This window comes from Neocloeon triangulifer, unplaced genomic scaffold (genome assembly GCF_031216515.1).
Source record: "Neocloeon triangulifer isolate White Clay Creek 2 clone unplaced genomic scaffold, ASM3121651v1 ptg000009l, whole genome shotgun sequence".
NCBI classification, from domain to species: Eukaryota; Metazoa; Arthropoda; class Insecta; order Ephemeroptera; family Baetidae; genus Neocloeon; species Neocloeon triangulifer.
Genome location: NW_026775551.1, coordinates 1,419,032 through 1,440,538, shown reverse-complemented (window position 1 = coordinate 1,440,538; position 21,507 = coordinate 1,419,032). Strand labels below are relative to the sequence as shown.

Here is a 21,507-nt window from a genome sequence, read left to right as displayed (position 1 = left end):
TGCCTGCAATTCATTGTGCACCAGCCAAGGTATGCATACTATCTCGCATAGTGTAGTAGCCGAGGAATTTACGCTCGCCGGTGTGCGCCTAATGAATGGGAAAATATTTGTGGCCTGGGAGAAATTACTCTTGAAGGTGTCACTGAAGCCGGCTGCCACCTCGCGGGGCTCGACAATATTTTTCCCATTGAGCTCAAAACTGGCATTATTATTCGGCACCTTGGTTTTTGAATTAATGTACCTCCAGAACTCATTGTTGCCATCAGGGCCTTTTCCGAGCTGCCATAGCCATTTATTTCGCGCCGACCGAATGGCAGATTGCGTTGTTTTTCTGGCTGCTAGGAATGCTTGCCGCGCCGGGAGCGTTTTTTCCGTTTGCCATTTTTTGTAGAGCTGGTCGCGAATTTTGATCAGCGAGTTTGTGTATTTATCCAGCCATGGGAGAAGTCTTCTTTTGGCGCCACCGATTTTTTTCTTTGGTACAAATTCCTCTACACATTCAAAGACGATCTTTTTCCAATTTTCCCACAGCTCATTCACCTCGTTAATCGCGAAAACTCTAATTAGCCTCTGAGCGAGTGCGGCATTCAAATCGGGCCAAGACACTCGACGAAAGTCCAAAACTTCGCGCGGCGCCGACATGGGGCGCAGCGCGGTGGCCGTAAGGGTGGCGAAAAGGGCGTCATGATCGCTCACCCCCGGCACCACCTCCGTGGCCGCAACAAGGGCAGACACGTCGGTCAGGAACAAGTCGAGAGTGTTTTCTGTTGTATCTGTTGTTCTGGTAGGGTCTTTTATTAATTGTGTCAGGGCCATTAATGAAAACGCGTCGACAAAATCTTCGGCGGGGGCGGCGCGAGCGAGCGGTGGTTCACTTTGCCAGCAAACATTGAGATTAAAATCGCCAGTCAAAAAGCAGCCGTCAAAATTGTGTTGCTCGGCCGCCGCGAGTTCAAGTGAATTGATCAGCGCCGCGTTGTAGGCCGCGTCGGAATTTGGCCGCCGGTACGCAGAGCCGACCAGGAGACGCAGGTTGCCAACTTTTATTTGAGCCCAAACAATTTCCGCGCGCCCCTCGAGGTGTCCGAGTCGTTTTGGCTGCAGGTGTGGACGAATCGCGAGTAGCACCCCACCCGCGGCGCGTCGGCAGCCGAGTCGGTCCTTTCGAAGGACGACGTACTCTCGCGGCAGCACCTCGTGATTGTGAATATCAGGCGAGAGCCACGTCTCGTTCACCGCGCATATATCGGCCGAATGTGTTTGAATCAGGGCGTGAATATCGGCGGCCTTCTTTCTGTCCTTTAAGGAGCGGGCATTGAAGGACAAGAACGAAAGGGCATTTCTGTTTATCCGGCGTGGCGCGTTTGTGACACGAGGGGGGCTGGGAGGCGGCGGCGGCAAACTCCAGAATGAATCATTAAAGGAGGGAAGGTTGCAACTCCAGCAGCGGTAGTTTTTATTTTTTCGCAGCCTATTGAACTCTTTGTCGGAGAGCTTTTCTGCCTTGATGAGACACGTTCTGTGAAATATTCGGCCGCACTCGCAACAATTTATTTTTACTGCATTTTTGCGTCCTACCTTGTCGCAGTGTACGCAGAGAGCCGGGGCTGACCTTGTCGGGCCGGGCAGCACGTTGATGTCACCGCAAAGCAGCGCGAAGATGGTGAGACAGCTGCCTGCGGCGGACACTGCCGAGCGAAGGCTGCATTTGTCGCGCGGTGCACATATCAAGCGAGCGGTTTGCACATTCCTGTATGCGCTCCGCTCGCTCACCTGTGCACAGCTGACCGCGACCCAGCAGCTCACCACGCAGTTATTGTTGACCTCCAGGGTGGTGAACTGGGCAGTCAGGGGGCTCGGCAGCGCTCGCGGGGCCTGCTGGTTGTGTCGGCGTCGGAGGATGTCAACCTGGAGCCGCAGGAGGATGACACAGGCCAGGGTGAGTACCACGGTCCGCTGCATTCCGGCGCCGGCCATTCGTCTCCGTCTTTTGGAATGTTTCAATTTTCGTCTCAGTTTCGGATGGAAACAGGGGCAAAATGTCCCAAATCGTTTGGGGGGCATTTTGTGGTGATGAAAACACTTTTATATAATTAATTTATGTACTAATTTTTGTCAAAAGAATTCCACAGCTCTTGGAGCCAAAACATGTAGAGCAGGATTTTTTTTTTTCTTGAACATTAAAGAACTCACAAAATCCATCGAGGAAAGGCCGATTCAAATTCAAATCATGAAAATCTAATAAAAAAATCTTTTAGAAATGATTTATGCATCAAATATTTCTGCCATGTTTGTGATGAATGGTATGTTTTTAATTTTTATTCTTGCGGCTGTGTCCAACTTTCACCTTTGAATCCAACATTTTTTTTTATGAGAACTCGCCTGATCAAGTCAAATCCAGACTCTGGCGCCAGCGTCGTTAGTCAATTTTCGTTTTGCAACAAAACAGTTTCGCGAACGAGGAAGGAAAATTTTGTGACTTTCTTCGACGAGCGGTCAAGGCTACGCGCACTCCGCGGCCAGTCACGCATTTTCATACAAAATTTCCCTGTTGCGGTGTCGCAGCGACGGCGACATTGTCTCTTCTTGGCTCCTGGCTGGGATTCCAGTGGGTTCAAAGATCTTGGCGTCAGCTGGACAAGGTGAACCGGCGGCGGCGGCGGCGAAATTCTCCTGAACACGGCACAGCATCAAATTTCTTATTTCTTTGTGTCAGCAAAATTCCCAATAATTCCCCCATTTTTTTATCTCCACATTTACAAGGAAATAATTAAATTCAGGAATTCGTCTTAAAACTTCAGTCATGACTCATAAGTTTTGAAAATATTCTTAGAACAAAAATATATCATTTTTTGAAAATTCAACGACTTTACGGGTTCTTTACAAAAATGAATCAAATTTTTGTCCTCGTGACAATAATTGTCCTTAGACCTTTGTTTGCGCATTTTTTTAATAGAGCTTTGCGGCCAAGGCCAGTAAACACCGAATACGCTTCTTGCCCAATTGTTTATTTACTCTTTTCCGCTTGTTTGCGTTTCAGGTGCGGGTGGACCTGGGCAAGGCACCGCTCAAGCCGCGTGACCTCTTCATCGACATTAGGAAAAACCACCTGCGCTTCGGCATCAAGGGCCGCGACCCAATCCTCGACGGACCCCTGCCGCACGAGATCAAGGTGGATGAGAGCACTTGGACCGTCGACAATGGACGCGCGCTGCTCATCAACCTCGAAAAGGTGCTCCCAAAATTAATTCGTCCAACCAAAAGTGACTCTTAACTTGGCCTAGATGTCAACGAGCCGATGCGATCTAGATCAGAAAATTATTTCAAGTGTCACTTGATTTGCACTCTAATTGAGAGTCAAATTATGAATAATTTCTCACAAATGAAATTCCTCATTCTTTTTTTCACTGTTCATGAGCAAAACAAAATTCTATAAAATAAATAGCCATCGTGCTAAGTTTAATTTCAGCATTTTTTAAAGTATGCAAACTTCTGAACACGGGTGTGTTTCAGGTTGCATAAGTCATTCATTCAAAGATTTGCAATATAAGTTTTTTTTTAATCTTGACGTATTAAATAAAATTATAAAAATTGCTGGTTTTTAGGTTTTCAAATCTTAATAATAACCCTTTTGCAGGTGAACCAAATGAACTGGTGGAATCGTCTGATTACGACACACCCTGAGCTCAACACAAAGAAAATCAACCCTGAGCCATCGAAGCTCTCAGATCTGGATGGAGAGACAAGAGGAATGGTCGAGAAAATGATGTACGACCAAAGGCAAAAGGAGCTCGGCCTCCCTACCTCTGAAGATCAAAAGAAGCAAGACATGCTGAAAAAGTAACATTTTCCCATTATCTTTTTTTTATATTTTTAACTCTTGCTTTTCATTAGATTCATGGAACAGCATCCTGAAATGGACTTTTCCAAGTGCAAATTCAACTGACAGAATACACTGGCAAGCACAATAGGCTAAGTTCTATACTTAACACAAATTAACAATAAAATTACCGCACACTTCTGTTGCTACGGTGCGAATAATGAGCTGGATAATTCTTTTTGAAAAGTGCAAAATGGATTAAATAAAGAAACTCTCATTCCAAAATCAGTGTTCCGTCTTTTTATACATCCGAAATAAGGTACGGAAACAAACAAAACTACGTATTGTCCGTAGCAAATTCTTCATTCTTTCAAGTTCTTGTACAAATAATTAATTTCCTTTGGAGCAGCATAACTGAAAATTTGAAAGCGCGGCCACCGAATTCCAAAGCGCTCAGTGGATTCCTGTAGCATTTAAAAGGGGGTTGATTTCGGCGCGTCTTTATTATCGAGGCAGGTTGCACATCTCGCAGCTCGACTGGCTTGGCTGGTTCTCGTAGGTGCAGTATTTACACTTCCAAGGTTCCGCACCAGGCAGCGATGGCATCTCATTCATTGGTGAGAAGCTGCTGGGGGCCGACATGTCTGAGCTGCCAGCTGCAAGCATCAGTTGCTCGACTGTTGTCCACTGCGACGTTCGAGACCACGTCCAAGCAGCCTCTGCGTCCTCTGTCCTCACTGCCTGCAGCAGGCCAGCCATGTGATCCTGAAACAATTTATTATTTATTCTCAATTCAATTGAAATTTCAGCTTTGGAGGCAGAAAATTTGAAATAATTGTGTCGTGTTGCCTTCTGTTTAAAAAAAATTAAACTTTGACACTGTCAGAGGAAAGTGTGATAAAAAATTCAAAAGCTAACAATTTTTATTTTTCAATTCACAACAGTCTATTGGTTTCATGAAATTTCTCACCTTAAATGGCAACATGTCCATGGTGGCAAGGTAGAGCAGCACATGGAAGTCTGACATGGCCTCAAGGAACCTTCTCGCCATCTCGGCTGTGTTGTCGCCCTCGTTCAGCAAATTGAACTGCTGGTAATAATCAGTGAGAGCGTTGAAATCTTGGATTTGCTTGTCAACGAGTCTGAAACAATTTCTTTTATTATTCTCTACTCTTGAAATATTTTGCAAATTACAAACCTGTTTTCATTTGGAAAGGGATTCTTGTTGTGCACTGACTGGTTCGCCAAGAAGGTGTATTGGGGGTTGAGAGGGGTGGAGGCAGGCACGTCCACCAGCAAGTACTCAACAGGCAGAGGCCTGGCGCGTCTTTGGACCTCATTCTTGAATTCGTCAGTCACCTATGGCAGGGAAAATACAAAATAATCTTCAAAGCTCTGAAAAAGTAGAAATGCAAACCTTGTAGAAGACATCAGGCACAAACTCGTTGTCGCCCTGGATCCTGATGTAGCCCAGCTCGGGGGCGTCCTTGGTTGGCACAAGACAGTTGTCCCTGACCAGGGCCATGCATTGGTTGGACACACTGTAGCCCTCCATGTGCACCTGATTGTTCTTGTCTCCGGTCACACAGACGGTGACAAACTTTGAGCCGAACTGTGACTTGTGAATGTAGTTGGGGTGCTGGTTCTGGAAGTAGCCGGCCGTGATGCACTCCTGGGCCGACAGGAAGTGGGTGTCGATACCACGAAGATTTTTCACCTGAGGTAGGTTATCAGTTTGTTAAAACACTCATTTAAAAAAATTCTAGTTTTAAGCATTAAAAAAAAACATAATTATATTAGATGTGTTTAATAATGATATTTCAATCAAACTTACTGTTCCTTTTTTAATGTCTTCTGCAACTAAGTCGGTGAAGATCCAGCCGACCTTCTTCAGACCTAAAGCCTGCGCCAAACTGTCCACAATGTCCTGCCGCTCGTCAGGCAGCAACTTGACCAGATCCTTTGAGTTTTCCTGATGGTTGAAAAAAATCAAATTTATATGTACCAAAAAATCAAATTGTTGTTTTACTTGAGGCGGTTCGTAGATGGCTGCAACAGTGGCTCTGATCCCGAGAGGCACGTCTGTGTGGGCCTCGTAGCGGCCGTACAGAAAGCCAATGCGCTGGTAGCTTGTTGTCCGCCAGAAATTGAGGAAACGCTCCACGAGCCTCGAGTTCTCAAACATCACATTGTCAACATGTCGGTAGGACTGAAATTTTTGCGAGAACAGTTTTTTCTTGTTTAAGAGATTAATTCATGAAAATTACCTGTCTATTGAGGGTGACTGCACTTGGCGAGCACTTGGTACAAACCGCAGCTGGCCACGGCAAGTGGTCCCTGCATCCAGGTTTGATCTTGCATTCGAGATCTTCCAAACCAAGAAACTTTGATCTGAAAATTTAAAAGCAATTTAAATGCAGGACAATCTTGATTTTGAAATGTGTGTTCAAACTCCCTACCCACTGGCAGATGAGGACTTTTTCTTCAGATAAGAGTGGAAGGACAAATGTTTGATGTTGTGCTCCTTGAGGTAAGCCTCATCGTACGGCTCCAACGGTGAGCAGTGGATGCACCTTCCATTCTGTCCGTGACGACACAGTTTCTCGTCTCTGCCCCTCTCGATTTTGCCAGACTCGGCCAGCAACTGCACGTCGATGGGTTCCATGACGATTTCCTTTCTAACAGTCTCCTCAGTCTGCATCGATTCCTCCTGATCCATTGACGGAGCGTGCGGAGAACGGAACAGATAGAAAACTTGACCACTTGCATACTTGTTCAGCAGATTTCTAGATGAGATGGGCACAGCAGGACTGCTCGTCCTCTGCTCTGTGTGGAGCGAGTAGTTGTCTGGCGAATCTTTCAGTTCTTCGCAGACCTGTGAGAATTTTTCAAAATTCAAGTGTTTCAGTCATTTGAGCTCAACACATACCATTTTGAGCAGGTCGCTTGTGGAGGCAGCTGGAGAAGTAAAGACCATGCGGTGCATCTTCTCCGCAGAGCGCACCCGAATGATCTGCAAAAAGAAATTTTTGAAAAAAATCATTTTTTGACAAATTCTTGGGCACACGGAATGAATGACAAGGCAGATTTTCACGGCGAAAGGGTTCAGCGAATTTCAGTTTTTCGAACAGAAGTTCGTTCGAAAAGTCACGTATTTAGAGTTAATTTAGAAGTATAAGGGATTGTGAAGAGAGAGAAAACTTACCAGTTCCTTGGAATTCATTTTGTAATCTTAAATTACGAATTCTGAAAGTTCAACAAATTCAAAGACTGTTCATTTTCCAGCTGTATGAAGTTTCATCAACAACACACGGAAGGTTGGCCACAGGCACAGGCGGGTAGTGCAGGAAGGAGTTCAAACCTTCACAAATTATGCATGAATTATTTGCTGTTTCACACAATAAAAAACAATTTGAACTGCAATTAAAGTATCAAAATTCTAATTTTATTGTAATTTTTGCATTTAAAGAGTTTTTATTTTAAAATTTATTTGTTCTTTGTCAACATTCTGTAAATAATTTGTGGCTATATCTATTAACAACGCCATCTAGGCAACCTAATCGAAACTAAAGTGCAAATTTGAGCGTTCGCGGCGCTGCAGTCTCCAATTTTGGCGATTCTCGTTTGTTTTGCAGCTCGCCTCATGGGTGATTGACGAACCGCAGAGCGTAATTTAGCCGGTTTTCAAGCTAATTTAAGCCGAATTCCACTTCACGAACGCTCAATTCAAGTTTTAACACATCCTTCCGCATCTAAAAAACATATTTAGTGAGTATCACGCCGAATTAGCCGACATTTTGACTCGAAAAGCCAGCACGAATTTGCGGCGCACCTGGCCTTCCGTGCATGACATTGAACATTCACTTCCTTGTTTTCCGGCGAATCGCGCCCAAACGCCGCGTCGCCTCTCTTGATTTTTTTGTTGCGATTTCCATTACTTGAAACTTGAAGTTGACTTTTGGAAACTTTCAGAACCATGAATGAGGAGAAGCTGAAGAAGTTGCAGGCGCAGGTGCGCATCGGTGGCAAGGGCACCCCGCGCCGCAAGAAGAAGGTTGTGCACGCAACCGCCGAGACCGACGACAAGAAGTTGCAGAGCTGCCTGAAGAAGCTCAACGTCAACCCCATTCCTGGCATCGAGGAAGTCAACATGTTCAAGGACGACGGCACCGTCCTGCACTTCAACAACCCGAAGACACAGGCTGCCGGTGGCGCCAACACGTTTGCCATCACGGGCCGCGCCGACGAGAAGCAAATCACCGACATGCTTCCAGGAATCTTCAGCCAACTTGGACCGGACAGCATGAGCCAGTTGAGACGTCTGGCCACGTCCATCAACGCGCAGCGAGTCAGCCAGCCTCGACCGGCTGAAGGCGAGGACGATGACTTCGTGCCTGACCTCAAGTCTAACTTCGACGAAGCCAGTAAAGGAGAGGCCCCGTCTGCCAAGAAATCGGTATGTCTTCACGGTTGAGGACTCTCTTTTTTTAATCATAACTTGATTCTTAACAGTCTGGTTAATCCATGTTTTTCTTTTGTTTCAGGATTAAACGTTTAAAACTATACCAAATTGACTGTTGCGATCAGAAACAAGCCGGAGACGTTGAAACAATTTTAAATTGACGAGGAGAAGAAAGTAAAGGAATTTCCATGGACATTCCTAGTGCCTGTTTGATTTCAGCAGCAGTAACACTTGGAATTTTCTTTCTCAACGCCACCCATTTTTTGCAGTTCTTGTACTTCCTTTGTGTTGGTGTAATATTTTTTTTCAAATTAAAGAGAAATGTTTCCGCAAGTCTTAAATGATTTGTACGAAATGATAGACTACTCGATTACTTGGATTTTATTTAGTCACGTCAAAGTACCCTGATATTTTCTATGATTGACCTAATTTTTTAGTACAAATCTGAAGATATTATTTGTTTATGTTGAGCTACAAAATTTTAATAACTGAATATTAATAAAATATTATTTTAAAATTGTTCTTGAAGCGCAAATCAGGACTCTTAATTGTACAGGGAAACTTAAACATTTCTTGTGCTTCATAATTTTCATGTAGACTTCATAAAACTATATTAACTTGTTGAGAAGACAACAGTACAAATACAATTTTTATTTCACATATAGATTGATAAAGCCTGTTGTTAAATATTATGATGAGAAATCCAAGGCAAACAAAGCAACTTCAAGTATAAATCAATCAACTGTAGATTTTCTTTTTCTTCTTCTCACTTAGCTTTTATTGACACATTCATCATCAAGCAACATTTTTATTTTACAATCCAGAATTACATAATTTCACCGCGGAGAGTCAAGCAATTCACAAACAGAACAGGCGCTTGCTTGATGACGGGCCGTCCCTCGGCGGCTCGCTGGTCTCACGTCGTCAGCCTTTGAAAGCATGTTCTCTCAAAAACATGCAATGATACAGAGTAAAAACGTAGTACTGCTTACACGTCAACAGTATTAATTGACGACACACTTTTGTAGCAATAAATAAAACAACTGCGCTTTATACTGCTCCGTACTTCCAAATGTAATTAATTAATCGGCAAATAAGAGTGACGCAGCTGGTACATACGCGTTAACATAAAATTATACACTTTAATCATATTCGTAGCAGAGAAGTGCTCGTATGGCGGCGAATAAATTAAAATCTTGCTCTCTCTCTCGCTACATGTTGTATATTGTCCAACGATCGATTTTCATTCTAATATAGCAATTTGATTATTTACATTACACGATGACACCAATTTGTTGTACTTTGAAGTTTTACTTGAGTGGGTGTAGTTTTTTACATTTTCAAGGAGTGCTGAGGAGTTTAGAAAAATAATCCCAAAATAATCAAAAAAAGAGAAAACAAACCAAAACATGAAAAAGATTTTTCGACTTACTGGCTTCTTAAAAAGTTAAGATATTTTTTTCTTGTCATTTTCAGCAATTTTAACATTTTTATAGGCTTTTTGAAATTTTCACAGAACGCTTTTTCCTTTTATCGATAATTATACAGCGAGATAAAATTATTACAACTTATTTGCTACACAGGAAAATCTTCAAACTGACCACTTATGCGATTCGGTGAAAACAGCAAGTGAGCGTCGAAAGTTAAAAATAATTATCCACCATTTTTCTTTTGTCCAGCTCACATCAGCCAAAAAAGGAAAGTCGAAAAAGGATTTTGGAATTTCGTGTACAAAAATAACTTTGCTGTTCTTTACGTTAGCGACGTACGGTTTGTGAAAATTAATCGAACAAACGTGTCTCTATGCTCTCGTGGCGAAGCGAGTCTGTGCACGAAAGGAGCTTCTATTATTATCACTCGGTTTTCTGGGTAACTGGAGGAAATTCGCTGTCGTCGTCCAACTGGAGTGGTCCCTCGGGAGGCAGCTCCGTGGCAAACTTCATTTCGCGCAGTTTGTCCGATTCTAGAAGCACAGCAGAAGCAACTTTGGTTAATTTGCTTGGTGAACTACAAAATATTTCGACCCAAAGATTTTCAAAAATTCAGACATAATAAGAGGAAAAGCGGGTTTGATTGACCTTGCCATAGAAAATATGTTGAACAACAATAATAATATATCCATGGAAAAACCCAACACCACACAAATTCAAAATTACACTTTTCGATAAGACTTACCTGCCGGAAAAATTGATTTCAGTTTGGCCCACTTACACAAAGAATCTTTTAAAATCATTTTTTATTTTAACTAATCTTGAAACAGCCAAGAAAATAATAAAAATTTGTTGAGAAAAAGAGGTTTAATGAATTTAATGTTGCAAGTAACATTTATTTCAATAATTTTCATTTTTTAGGGCCAATTTAATTTTAACTAGTATTCTTTGTGTTGTTCTCCTGATCTTAATTATTTTTATTTATAGGAATCTAGAAGTAAGGTTGAAAAAAAAAGATTTTGCGACACATAGATTTAAAAAGAAGATACTCTACTAAAGGTGTTGGACTTAAATTTTAAAGTGAACGTGAATGTACATGATGAGGAATTTTGATTGATGCAAAGCAGCACAGAGGTACTTGCGCTGCCCAAAATGTCCTTTAATTCTTTAGTACAAATTTTAAGGGGGGCCAGTAGTACCTGACATGACGCTGGCGCTGCCACTGCCCTTCAAAATTCCAGCGTAGCTACTAATGGCGCCTGCTGCGGGAGCACAAATTTCAACAATCAAAATTAATTCGGCGGCCAACTGGATGGGGTCCAGTTGGTCTGGTCACAAAGCTACTCTCAGTCAGAGAAAGTCAAAGGAACAAAAACTGCTGTGTGAAGGAACAGAGAGAGAGAGAGAAACATCAGTCTGTCGGGTGTGCAAAAAAATGTCTGGCGTGCCGCACGAGCGGAGACACAACGTCTCGCGCCCTTCGTCGGCAGAGGCCAATTCATTGTAGGCAAGGAATTGCTTGGGAGGTCTGGTGCAAACACATTTGGCACCACGTCCTCGGGGTGGAGATTAACACACCATGCTAAATGCGGTGTCCAGTCGACTTACCTTCGGGCTTGGGCAGCGCAATGGAGCTCGAGGGTTTGTCGACTACGTCAGTCGAAATAGCCTTTGGCGGGCAGCCTTCTGTGGCTTTTCCGTCCAACCTGGATTAAAAAATTCAAATTTTTAGAATTGTTCAAGGCAAGAAAAAGAATTTAAAAAATGGTCTGCTTAATTCAAATAAGTAATTTGAAACAAGAAACTTTTAACAAACTGTCGTAGTCCAGCTTGCAAAAATAACTTTAAATTTAAGTAATTGAGCTATTTATAATTTGGCTTACTTGTGCTGTCTGAGGAGAACGCAGTCACCGCCCTCAGCAGTGTTGATTTCGTAGACATACAGGTAGCCATCTGCCGATGCCACCAACAGCCTTGGCACCTTCTGAATGCTGCAATTAGAAGAAACGTGCATTGCGTTGAAACAATTATGCAAATTAATCAGCTTGCGCGGCGAATTACCTAACTACACAGCACATACTGCGAACACCTTGGAATGGCAGGTGGGCAGTAGCGAAAGCCCTTCCTTGAGAGAACACGTCCGTCATCCTGGCGGGTAAGAGGTTTGCAGATCGAGACACAGCCTTGGATAAATAGTCCATCCAGCCAGCACCAGCATCAGCAGGTTGCGGTAAATTTTGTTGGCTGTTGATAAAAAAATTTAATTTAAATGTAATATAAATATTTAAATTTTATTGATCAAAATGCTTTTTAAACAAGTTACCTTTGCCTGGGGCTGTCTGGTTGGTCGAGGCGGAAAACATGCACCGTTTCGGTATTGCTGGAGCAGCAGAGGAAAGTGGCGTCTGGGCTGAAGGCCAAACTAGAGATGGCCACACACCGTTTGACGCCGCGCCGGAACTCCCACAGTCGACTTCCGTCGGCAACGTTGAAGACTCGGATGACAGTGCCGCGCTCCGAAGCGGTGGCTAATTGCTGACCCGTGTAGTTGAAGGCCATCGCAGCCAGTGGCGATTCGTGGGCGGGGATCATAATTTTTGCACTCTGGTCAGAAAGAAAATTGTTTAACAATTATTTGTTTAACTCCTCAGGGTTGTAGATTCGCAGATTTGGCTTCATTACCACTTATCAAATTAACAGCTCAGACAGATTCAAAACAACGAATTTCAGATTGTCAATATAAAATATACCAAGTCAAAATTGACAGTTTGAAAAGAATTAAGGAAAGATTTTATTTTGAAAGAAATTCAATTCAAATTATTTAATGAAAATTTTTTAGAAAATTGGGGTTTTAATTCAAATCATGAATATTAATTTCAGTTAGTGTCATCAATAAGCAAAAGGATTTTTTGAAAATTTTTAACTATTCGGAAATTATTCTTGTAATTGAATTAAAATTTATTGTCATATTCAATGAAGTCAATATTTTTATTAGTTAAATAAAATAAAATAAAATATAAAGATACAAATACTTTAAATTTTTTAAATAATATCCTTTCAAAGCAGGAACAATCATGGCAATTGGACTGTTTAAAAAAAGGAGGATATAAATAATTTTCTCACCAGGTTTAGGGCGTCGAACACCTGCACCTCACCAATGGTGCTCGAGCCAGGGTATGCGAGGTAGCTGACCTCTCCATTGCACAAGGTGCAGAGGCCCATGGGGTTCGGTGGCGTGTCTCTGATTGTGTGCAGGACGCGCATGTCCTGGATGTTGTGGATGTACAACGATTCCTCCAGACATACTACCAGCCGCTGAAATCAAAACCATTCATTGGCATTTAATAGATGAGCTAATAAAATGGCATTGCTCGCCGCACACAATAGGAGGTCAAACATCAGACGAGTGCGGTGGCTCGTTTTATAAGCAAATACCGATCGCCAAATGAATGCGTCTGGCTGATTTACATAAAAAATTTGCGACACAATGTCAGCAAAAACAATGCTGTAAGAATAAACCTAAGCTCTTTTTACTTTTAGCAGACCTTGTAATAGAATTTGCATTTGCAAGAATAGAAAAAATATTAATTCAATTTCTCATCGGAAAAAGTATTTTAAATTTTAACCAATTTGGATTTGAAAGAGGTCAATGATGAGATTTTCTTATACAAATAAAACTTATCTTTAAGTGTCACAAAATTTCTTAACATCATCGAAATCAATTAAACGCAATAAGCAATTCATTTTTGTTTTAATTTGATAGAATATTACTTCTTTGAATTTACTTTTTTAATAAGCATTGGCCCAAAATTTATAATTTTGCACTTGATTAACTTTTCTCCTCAATAGCAAATTGCATGAATTTCCATCTTTAGTCTTTGTTTTCCAGTTTTGTACAGTAGTTTTAATTAGATTACTCGAGACTCATTCCCGGGCTTTCTCAGACTTTTTTTTATTTTCATCTTTGCCAGCGTCTCACCTTTCTGTTGAGCTTGATGGCGAGGATGGTGTTTGAGTAGCTGTAGTTGCAGATCTCGGTGCCTTTTTTAAAGTGGCAGACCTTCAGCTTGCGAGGAGACGAAAGACTGACCACCGCTACCAGGCTACTGTTGAACAGCCGTTCCACCAGGCAAATATCCTCCGAGTCTGCGAAAAAATTGACATGTTAACTCCAGCAAAATGAAAACAACAACCGTGGGCAGGGAAGGAATAAAAATGAGAGAGAATGACGGAGATAGGGATACTGCGCAGTTTGCACGGCTAATGGCATTGCGGTTGCTCAACTTTCTAATGCCACGGTCATGGAGATTTTATGATTTTTCTCTGATAAAATGCGGAAACTCATTTCGTCTGGATTTTGGTTGAAAAATGGTAAAAAAAAAAAACTGAAAATTCATGAGTAAAATTTAACTAAAAATCGCGTTATTTCTTCTTCATTTGAATAAAAAGAAATCATATTTGAACATTTTCTTGGGAAAAAAAATTCAGAAAATGGCCAACTAAATTAGAATCTTTAATTTAAATCATAAACAAAAAATGAATTACTCAAATTAAGCAAAACAAATCAATTAGGAGCTTTATTTTTAAGTCACTTGTTGTTCTCACCATTCTCGTAGATCTGGACTAGATTGTCGACTGCAGATAGTGTGAACAACTTGTAGCCAGTTTTCGAGCCAACGGCCAGCGACCTGAAATAGAGGGATGGTTTCAGACAGTCTTCTTGCGACAAAAACATCTTCCGTCTGCGTCCGCGTGACGCAACTCCGTCGTTGTTCAGAAACTCATCATCGCCGTCATAGATCGGTTTAATCTCCGAGTGAGCGAGGAAAAAAAATTAAAGTCCGAGACAGTCAACGATCTCGCGCACACCCGTCGTCTTAGTCGCGATAATGAGAACAATAATAAATAAAAAGGATATTGTTGCTTATCGGGTGAAAAGTAACAAGTGGCGCAGCTGCTGGAAGGTTGAGATGATTCAAGGCTAATAGGTGCACTCGACGCGCCCGATTTCGACACTCGCACAAACGAGACTGACGGGGACGACTTGTTGCATTTTTATCGAGGATAAATTATTATTACAAATGTAATAAGCGCGCGGCAGTTCCCTCTCCAGCCGATTTTGACTTTCACCTCCACTGCAGCTGTGCAGAGCGACGATTGCAATATACCGCGAACCTGCCTGCGAACACACGCGTGCCTGTCGATTGCAAAAATGTTTGCTTTTATTTGTCAACTACGCGTAAAAGGAGAAAAAATATCATTAAATTCTGCAGCTGATTTTATGTAAAATAAGACATTTTGATATTGCTGCAGAAAAAATAACAGGAAGATAATTATTTTAATTAACAGAGGCTTAAATTATATTATTGCAATCTCGGAAGATTTTTAAGGTTTAGTAATATTTTGATTGCTTGAAATAAAAAATTGATTTTTGTTTCCATATTAATTGAAGAAATTTGCAAAAAAATATTTTTATGAGATTTTTACGTGGTTTTACTGAAACAGTGCAAGAAATCTTGGCTTTAAAAATTGGAATTGAATTTTTATTGAGAAATTAATTTTTAAACGACCCAAAAATTAATATTCCTGTCACAAAAAAAAATCAATTAAAACCCAGAAAATTAGGGCAAACAGAGCAACTAAACTGGTCTGGATCGCTTTGTTTGCCATTTTTTTTCCAATTTTTTAATTTTTTGTGACACAAGAATAGTAATTTTTTGGGTCATTTAAAAATTAATCCCCAATTAAAATTCAAAATTTTTGTTTGTATTTCATTCTTTAGAGCAAAGTTTCTATCGCAACGTTTCAGTAAAACAACGCATAAAATAAAAATCTCTTAAAAATGAAACCCCGAAACTGCTTTACACTTTAAAACACACAAAAAGACACTAATTAGAACAGAAAAAACACACGCACACTAACAACGTTTTGAAAAAGTAAACATTTCTTATATGATTTGTGAGATTAATTTGGTTTTTAATTTGCAGCCGTTGAAAATAAAACGTGAATTAATATTTAATAAAAAATTCCATTTAAACGAGTATGAATAAAAAATTAATTCTTAATAAAATATTATTTATAATATCAGCAAAATAATATTTTTATTTTTTAATTTACAAAAACATTAAAATATAAATATCACTAACTTAATTCTGGAACAAAGTTTGTTTTAACTAGGTTAATTATTACCTAATTTACTTCCTTCCTCCCCTTCTATAATAAGACCACTTATGTGAGTGTAATGATGAGTTATTTATTTGATTTGTTCGCAGTAATGCTTTTTTTCCTCGAATTTGCTCGGTTCCAAACTGAAAGTGGGGCAACGACCTCCGAAAAGTAGCCTTTCGCTGGTTAGCAACGTCGATGCACCGAAATCCTACATTCGCTTGAGATAGGTCAGGCCAAAATATAAACTTCATCCAAGGCTACACGTATATTTCACTCGTTTGTTCGCTACTGATAAAAAAAACCATTGCAGTCAAGCAAGCAATTTCGACGACGGAAATAATTCAATTTTTTCCCGAGTTTCTCGAACGAGAAGGCGCGTCACGCGGACAGGAAGTGACAAGGCTTGGAATTCGGGGCCGAACTTGATCGACACTTCGAAGGTTCCAAAGTTGGACAAGCGAAGTCGGAAATGAAAAATTGCAAAAAAATTCAAGTGTTAAAAATTGTGTGGCTTACGTGAAGTCCTGGTTGAAGTTGACGAAGTAGACGCCGTTGTTGGGATCGGCGGCTTGCCCGGCGAGGTTCATTAGGCTCGATATTCCTGCTTTGATGCCAGCTGACAATACATCTATCCCGTGGACGAAATTTTGCATAAATGTTGCGTAAAATCGCACGACTACGGCCTTGATGGCATCACTCCATTTTGCTTGATACAAGCCCACCAGCTGATACAGCGATAATGCTCCTCTTGTATTTACGTTGCTGCCGAGCTCGAAGCCAGCGCGCCCTCTGATTGGTCGAGGCGTTCGCGAGTGCTCGCCCGACCAGCGCCCGACGGCCGCGGCCGACCAATCAGCGCGCGGCGACACCGATTCGCGCTGTTTTCTGCTGCGCAAAAGGGGCGACGAGCGCCCCTGCCACCACCTCGGCCACTTTCGGCAACACTCTCAATACGTTTCTGCAAAATTATACATCCGAATGGGGAATTTATTTAGCTCACGTTTTCCCTTTACATTTGATTGAGTCAAAAACAACAGATTGAGCTGATTTGCAAATAGGGGTTTCTTCTCTTCAATGAACTTGATGAGAGAAGTGACTTTGAAATTTTCACAAGAAGCCAGCAAAACTTTTATTCCCACCGCGTGCAGTTTTTTCCGTTTTTTCTGTGCTTAATTTTTGCAGTAGTTCTATTGTGTGGCTGCAATGCACATAATATTCTCTCACGACGTTTTTAGCATAATTCGCAAAAAAATGTAATACTTGTCACCACTTTGCCACTTCTTGAGTGTTATTGCTTTACACTAGCTTTTCTAATAAAAAAATAGCTGAATTAGAGCATGTCTTGTGCAAATACAAAAAAATCGTTTCAGTTTCGTGTTTCGTCTTTACAACTGAAACATTATGAATACTTGAAATTTTCCAACCAAAATAAGATTTAGAAAAAAAGACATAATAAAATTTATATGATTACAAGATTTTTTTTATCATTTTTGCTTTTTTTCGCTTTTTTCCTAACTATTCGTGTTTTTTTTTTCTCTAGCATCTCGCTGTAATATATACGTAAAATCAAAAATATTTACCTGTTATAAAATATACGTTTAGAGAACATTTTTTTTCCAAATAAATATAAAATAGGTATAAAAGGAATACGTAATAAATCTAATAAATTATTAAAAGTTTGCAACTAATACATAGTGCTTATCTAATAATAATACTTTTATTAAACGCTTCTGCGAACAACTACAACCTACAAACAATGAAAACTACAAAAAGCTACAAAACACCACCGTGGTAATAATTCTATTTTCGCGCGCAGATGCCTCAAAATTACCTTCGTAGAAAAAGACATCCAATCAGCGCTCGCCGTCCGCTCCAGCTGTTCTCGTTTGGCAAAAATATTGCAAACACGTCGAAAGCTGAAGAAAACACGTTAACACGCAGAGTCGCCGTTCTCCTGCCCGAATCCGCAATGCCGTAGAAATTTTTGCAATGGTCTTCTAGCCGTCCGGATATGGATTCACAAAGAGGAAGGAAAGGCAGAGGCCAGAAAAATGCGTGGGGCGTCCCGAAGCCTGGGCCCCGGCAGGAGAACAATTCATCAGCAAAGGTAGAAAAAAATAAAATAATTATGAAATAATCTCATTTTCATCTATTCTTCTCTTTTAATTTTTTTAATGTTTGTGTTAATTAATTTTATTTTATAGACGAATCACTCGAATCAGCAAAAAAAGGAATTAGAAAGGGCTGATGCAGAGAGACGATTTCAAGCAGCAAAAGCGAAACTTGAGAGTTCTGTTCAAAAGCACCTGGAAGCTGATTCTCCATCCTCTGATGAGGACGATGAGCTGCAAACGGATAATATTCTGGGTTAGTCTTTAATAATTAGTACACAGGAAAAAAGCAAAAACATTGAATTAAAAAAAGGATTAAAATTGATCAGATTAATAAAATTATAATTTTTAGAGAAAGTCCTACAATCATACACATCTACTGGTGGAACAGACTTAGGAAGAATCAATCACTTTCTTCAGGAAGTTTTCCAGTCGGGAGCTGCGACTTGTCTCATCTGCATCGGAACAGTGAAACATGCAGATGCTGTAATTTTTGAGTTCTATATCTCCAATTTTTTTTTTAAACAATTTTTGCATTCAGATATGGAGTTGCAACAAGTGCTTCTGCTTTTTCCACTTGCCTTGCATCCAGCGCTGGGCCGCAGACTCTGTCGCGCAGCAGAAAAAAGCTGCCGAAGAACTGACTGCCCCTTTCGAAGTGGCACCAATCATCCAGTGGGGCTGGTGAGTTTATTTCTGTAGCTTAAAAACTGGAGAACAAGTGTTAAAAATAACAAAAATTGCAGCCCTAAATGTCGAACAGAGCATCTGCCAAGCGACACCCCTCAAAAATACCAGTGCTTCTGCGGCCAGCGAGAAAATCCGCCCTTCAAGGAATGGCTCGTTCCACACTCGTGTGGAGAAACTTGCCAGAAGCCTCTACAACCCGAATGCGGTCACAAGTGCCTCCTTTTGTGCCACCCTGGCCCTTGCCCTTCTTGCCCTCAGGTAGTTTTGTCCACCTGCCACTGCAAGAAAAGTAAACCATTCCCGAAAAGATGCTCGGACAAATTTTGGACTTGCGGCTCCATGTGCGGAGCAACTCTGGCCTGCGGAAAGCACCAATGTGAGAGTCTTTGCCACCCTGGAGAGTGTGAACCCTGCCCTCGGACCAGCAAACAGTTCTGTCTCTGCAAAACCACGTCCCGAGAACAGCCGTGCGCCAGTCCGGCGTGGCAGTGCGAAAAAGTAACACCCTCAATTGATCTTTGACTTTTCAAAATGTATTTGTAACAAAATCAGGTTTGTGGAAAAATTCTCTCCTGCGGGAACCACAACTGCTCTGATGTCTGCCATCGCCCTGGTCAATGTGGCCCATGCCCAAGATCGGGCAAGAGAACCTGTCCCTGTGGAAAAAGTCATGTCCAGAATATTCCTTGCACGCAGGATGTCCCCACCTGTGGAGACACATGTGGCAAAACTTTGTCTTGCAAAGCTCATCAGTGCTTGGAAAGGTGTCACAAGGAGAGTTGTGGAATTGTAGGTCTTTTTTATTTCAATCAAATTAATAAGTTTTATTTTAAAACGATTTTCAATTTCAGTGCCTACAAGTCTCGGTGAAATCATGTCGATGTGGTAATCATGAAAAGGAGATGCCCTGCCACAAAGAATTCACTTGCGAAGTCAAGTGCAAACGTCCAAAAAATTGCATGAGGCACCCTTGCAATAGAAAAGTATTCCTTTAGACTATTAAATTTAATAAAAGTCAAAACTGTAAACATTTTCAGTGCTGTGACGGCCAATGTTCGCCATGCGAGAAGATCTGCGGCCGTCAACTGACTTGTGGGAAGCATAAATGCGCGGCTGTTTGCCACACTGGGCCGTGCTACCCTTGCCCTCTCAATGACACCTACAGTTGTGCCTGCGGCGCTGCCAAAATGACTTTGCCTTGCGGAAGAAAGAAATTGCTCAAACCACCCAAGTGCAATTTGAATTGCAAGTACGCTCTTGTTTTAACTAATTACAAAATTTTTTGGCAATTTTATTTTCAGATTCCCGTCTGACTGTCACCATCCGACGAGAGTGCCTCACAAGTGTCACCTTGGAGAGTGTCCACCTTGCAAACAAATTTGCAAGCTCACCCACCCCGGATGCAAACATTCGTGTCCAGCACCTTGTCACTCCTCAGTTTGGGTTACAACAGTGATTGATCCTGATAGACCTTTGGAGGGACCCTGGGATAGAAGAGAAGTCATTAAGGAAAAGAAGGCTCTCCCCTGTCCCGATTGTTTGGTTGGAATTTAATTATAATTATCATGATAAGGAATTTCTAACTTTTTTGGTCAGATTCCAATGCCTGTCATCTGTCTTGGCGGTCATGAAAAGGCGGACTGGCCCTGCTTTAAGGCAATTCCCTCTTGCTGTGGTCGGCAGTGCGGCAGAAGTCTCAAGTGCGGCAACCATCTGTGCACTCTTCTGTGCCACACAGTCAAGAATGCGCCGGATGTACTCAAAGTAAGAAATTTTAGTTTATTTTTAATTTCAAACTTGTAAATAATTAATTCAGGCTGGAACAAATTGCTCAGCGTGCGAATCGCCCTGTCAGCTTAGCCGTCCTAAAGGATGTTCACATCCTTGTTTGCTGCCTTGTCACCCAGCCCCTTGCAAGCCATGTCAGCAGAGCATCAAACTCAAGTGTCACTGCGGCTTGAACCAGCTCCTCAGACCATGCCATCAGTGGACAAAAGTTGAAAATGAGGGAAATAAAGAGGAATTGGAAAAATTGCTCAATTGCGGCAACCAGTGTCCTAAAAATTACGGCTGTGGACACAGGTGTCAGGCAGATTGTCACTCTGGTGAGTGTCCTAATCCTGAGTCCTGTAAGAAGAGGGTGAAGGTCTTCTGCCCTTGCAAGAGGTTGAAAAAGGAATTGCAATGTTGCGCAGTGAGAGATGGATCGGTGTCAGTGTCATGTGACGACACTTGCAAGGAAAGGCTTGCCAAAGAAAAAGAGGTACTATTTTATCCCTGCTTGATTTTCTTTTTAAATATAAATATTATTTTATTCCCAGGAAAGAGAACGGGAGGCTGAAAGGGTTAGAGCTGAAAAAGAGCGCAAAGAAAAAGAAGAGTTGGAGAAATTTGAAAAATGGCAGCAGGGCAAGAAGAAGTCTGGTCGTGACAAGAGGCGCAGGCAGAGTGAGCAGGAAGAGCCATCCTGGTCACAGCGTTATCTCAAAACCGTCGTTGCCTCCACCCTTGCTGCAATTTTCATTGGCTTTTTCATCAATTTGTTTCAAGCTCAAGCTTAGATTATGATAGTTATAAATTCAGTTCCTTTTTGTTCGTTGTTTTAAACGATAGTTAAACGTTTGCTTTGGGCAGAGTGGTGAGCTTTTATATCTTGCAAGTCGATCAATCAATTTTGCTGCCTCAAAGGGTTAACGACTTCAAAAGCTCATTTAGACGTCAAGTGATAGCATTCTTGCAAATGTTTGATTTTTATAAGCACAAATGAGATTTGATTGAAAAATGCTGATTTCAGAGTAAAAAAAATAAAGATAGTGAGAAACAGTT

General features: G+C 41.4%; 5 protein-coding genes across 6 annotated transcripts in view; 3 read left to right on the top strand and 2 right to left on the bottom strand.

Annotated features, from left to right (window-relative positions):
- Nucleotides 1-4,103, top strand: part of LOC132195512 (nuclear migration protein nudC) — a 42,215-nt gene extending 38,112 nt beyond the window's left edge. The window contains exons 5-7 of the mRNA XM_059617556.1: nucleotides 3,041-3,232; nucleotides 3,638-3,840; nucleotides 3,895-4,103. Of these exons, the coding sequence (XP_059473539.1) occupies nucleotides 3,041-3,232; nucleotides 3,638-3,840; nucleotides 3,895-3,946 (447 nt within the window). The 3' untranslated portion in view covers nucleotides 3,947-4,103. The remainder of the gene's footprint in view (nucleotides 1-3,040; nucleotides 3,233-3,637; nucleotides 3,841-3,894) is intronic.
- A 61-nt stretch (nucleotides 4,104-4,164) lies between these two features.
- LOC132195511 (nuclear protein localization protein 4 homolog) lies at nucleotides 4,165-7,177 on the bottom strand. The gene is made up of 10 exons (XM_059617555.1): nucleotides 7,026-7,177; nucleotides 6,750-6,833; nucleotides 6,280-6,695; nucleotides 6,088-6,211; nucleotides 5,850-6,029; nucleotides 5,655-5,792; nucleotides 5,238-5,537; nucleotides 5,019-5,179; nucleotides 4,791-4,962; nucleotides 4,165-4,585 (listed from the first exon to the last, which is right to left on the bottom strand). Exons 1-10 carry the CDS (start codon nucleotides 7,041-7,043, stop codon nucleotides 4,325-4,327), a joined length of 1,854 nt encoding a protein of 617 aa, XP_059473538.1. The 5' UTR covers nucleotides 7,044-7,177; the 3' UTR covers nucleotides 4,165-4,324.
- A 250-nt stretch (nucleotides 7,178-7,427) lies between these two features.
- Nucleotides 7,428-8,652, top strand: LOC132195183 (transcription factor BTF3 homolog 4-like). Its single transcript, XM_059617006.1, has 3 exons — nucleotides 7,428-7,588; nucleotides 7,793-8,276; nucleotides 8,365-8,652. Exons 2-3 carry the CDS (start codon nucleotides 7,797-7,799, stop codon nucleotides 8,368-8,370), a joined length of 486 nt encoding a protein of 161 aa, XP_059472989.1. The 5' UTR covers nucleotides 7,428-7,588; nucleotides 7,793-7,796; the 3' UTR covers nucleotides 8,371-8,652.
- A 1,049-nt stretch (nucleotides 8,653-9,701) lies between these two features.
- LOC132195182 (WD repeat domain phosphoinositide-interacting protein 2) lies at nucleotides 9,702-16,626 on the bottom strand. Of its 2 annotated transcripts, XM_059617004.1 has the most exons (10): nucleotides 16,397-16,626; nucleotides 14,318-14,400; nucleotides 13,692-13,858; nucleotides 12,836-13,027; nucleotides 12,036-12,316; nucleotides 11,774-11,956; nucleotides 11,596-11,703; nucleotides 11,321-11,418; nucleotides 10,912-10,974; nucleotides 9,702-10,245 (listed from the first exon to the last, which is right to left on the bottom strand). In XM_059617004.1, the coding sequence occupies exons 1-10, from the start codon at nucleotides 16,531-16,533 to the stop codon at nucleotides 10,136-10,138; spliced, it is 1,422 nt and encodes a 473-aa protein (XP_059472987.1). In that variant the 5' UTR covers nucleotides 16,534-16,626; the 3' UTR covers nucleotides 9,702-10,135. The 2 variants fall into 2 exon arrangements, with proteins under 2 accessions (XP_059472987.1, XP_059472988.1); XM_059617005.1 differs by lacking the exon at nucleotides 10,912-10,974.
- A 1,131-nt stretch (nucleotides 16,627-17,757) lies between these two features.
- On the top strand, nucleotides 17,758-21,504 carry LOC132195564 (NF-X1-type zinc finger protein NFXL1). Its single transcript, XM_059617651.1, has 12 exons — nucleotides 17,758-17,987; nucleotides 18,085-18,247; nucleotides 18,344-18,477; nucleotides 18,533-18,675; nucleotides 18,738-19,179; nucleotides 19,234-19,470; nucleotides 19,533-19,664; nucleotides 19,719-19,930; nucleotides 19,983-20,223; nucleotides 20,278-20,445; nucleotides 20,498-20,944; nucleotides 21,003-21,504. Exons 1-12 carry the CDS (start codon nucleotides 17,892-17,894, stop codon nucleotides 21,240-21,242), a joined length of 2,655 nt encoding a protein of 884 aa, XP_059473634.1. The 5' UTR covers nucleotides 17,758-17,891; the 3' UTR covers nucleotides 21,243-21,504.
- Nucleotides 21,505-21,507: the final 3 nt, after the last annotated feature.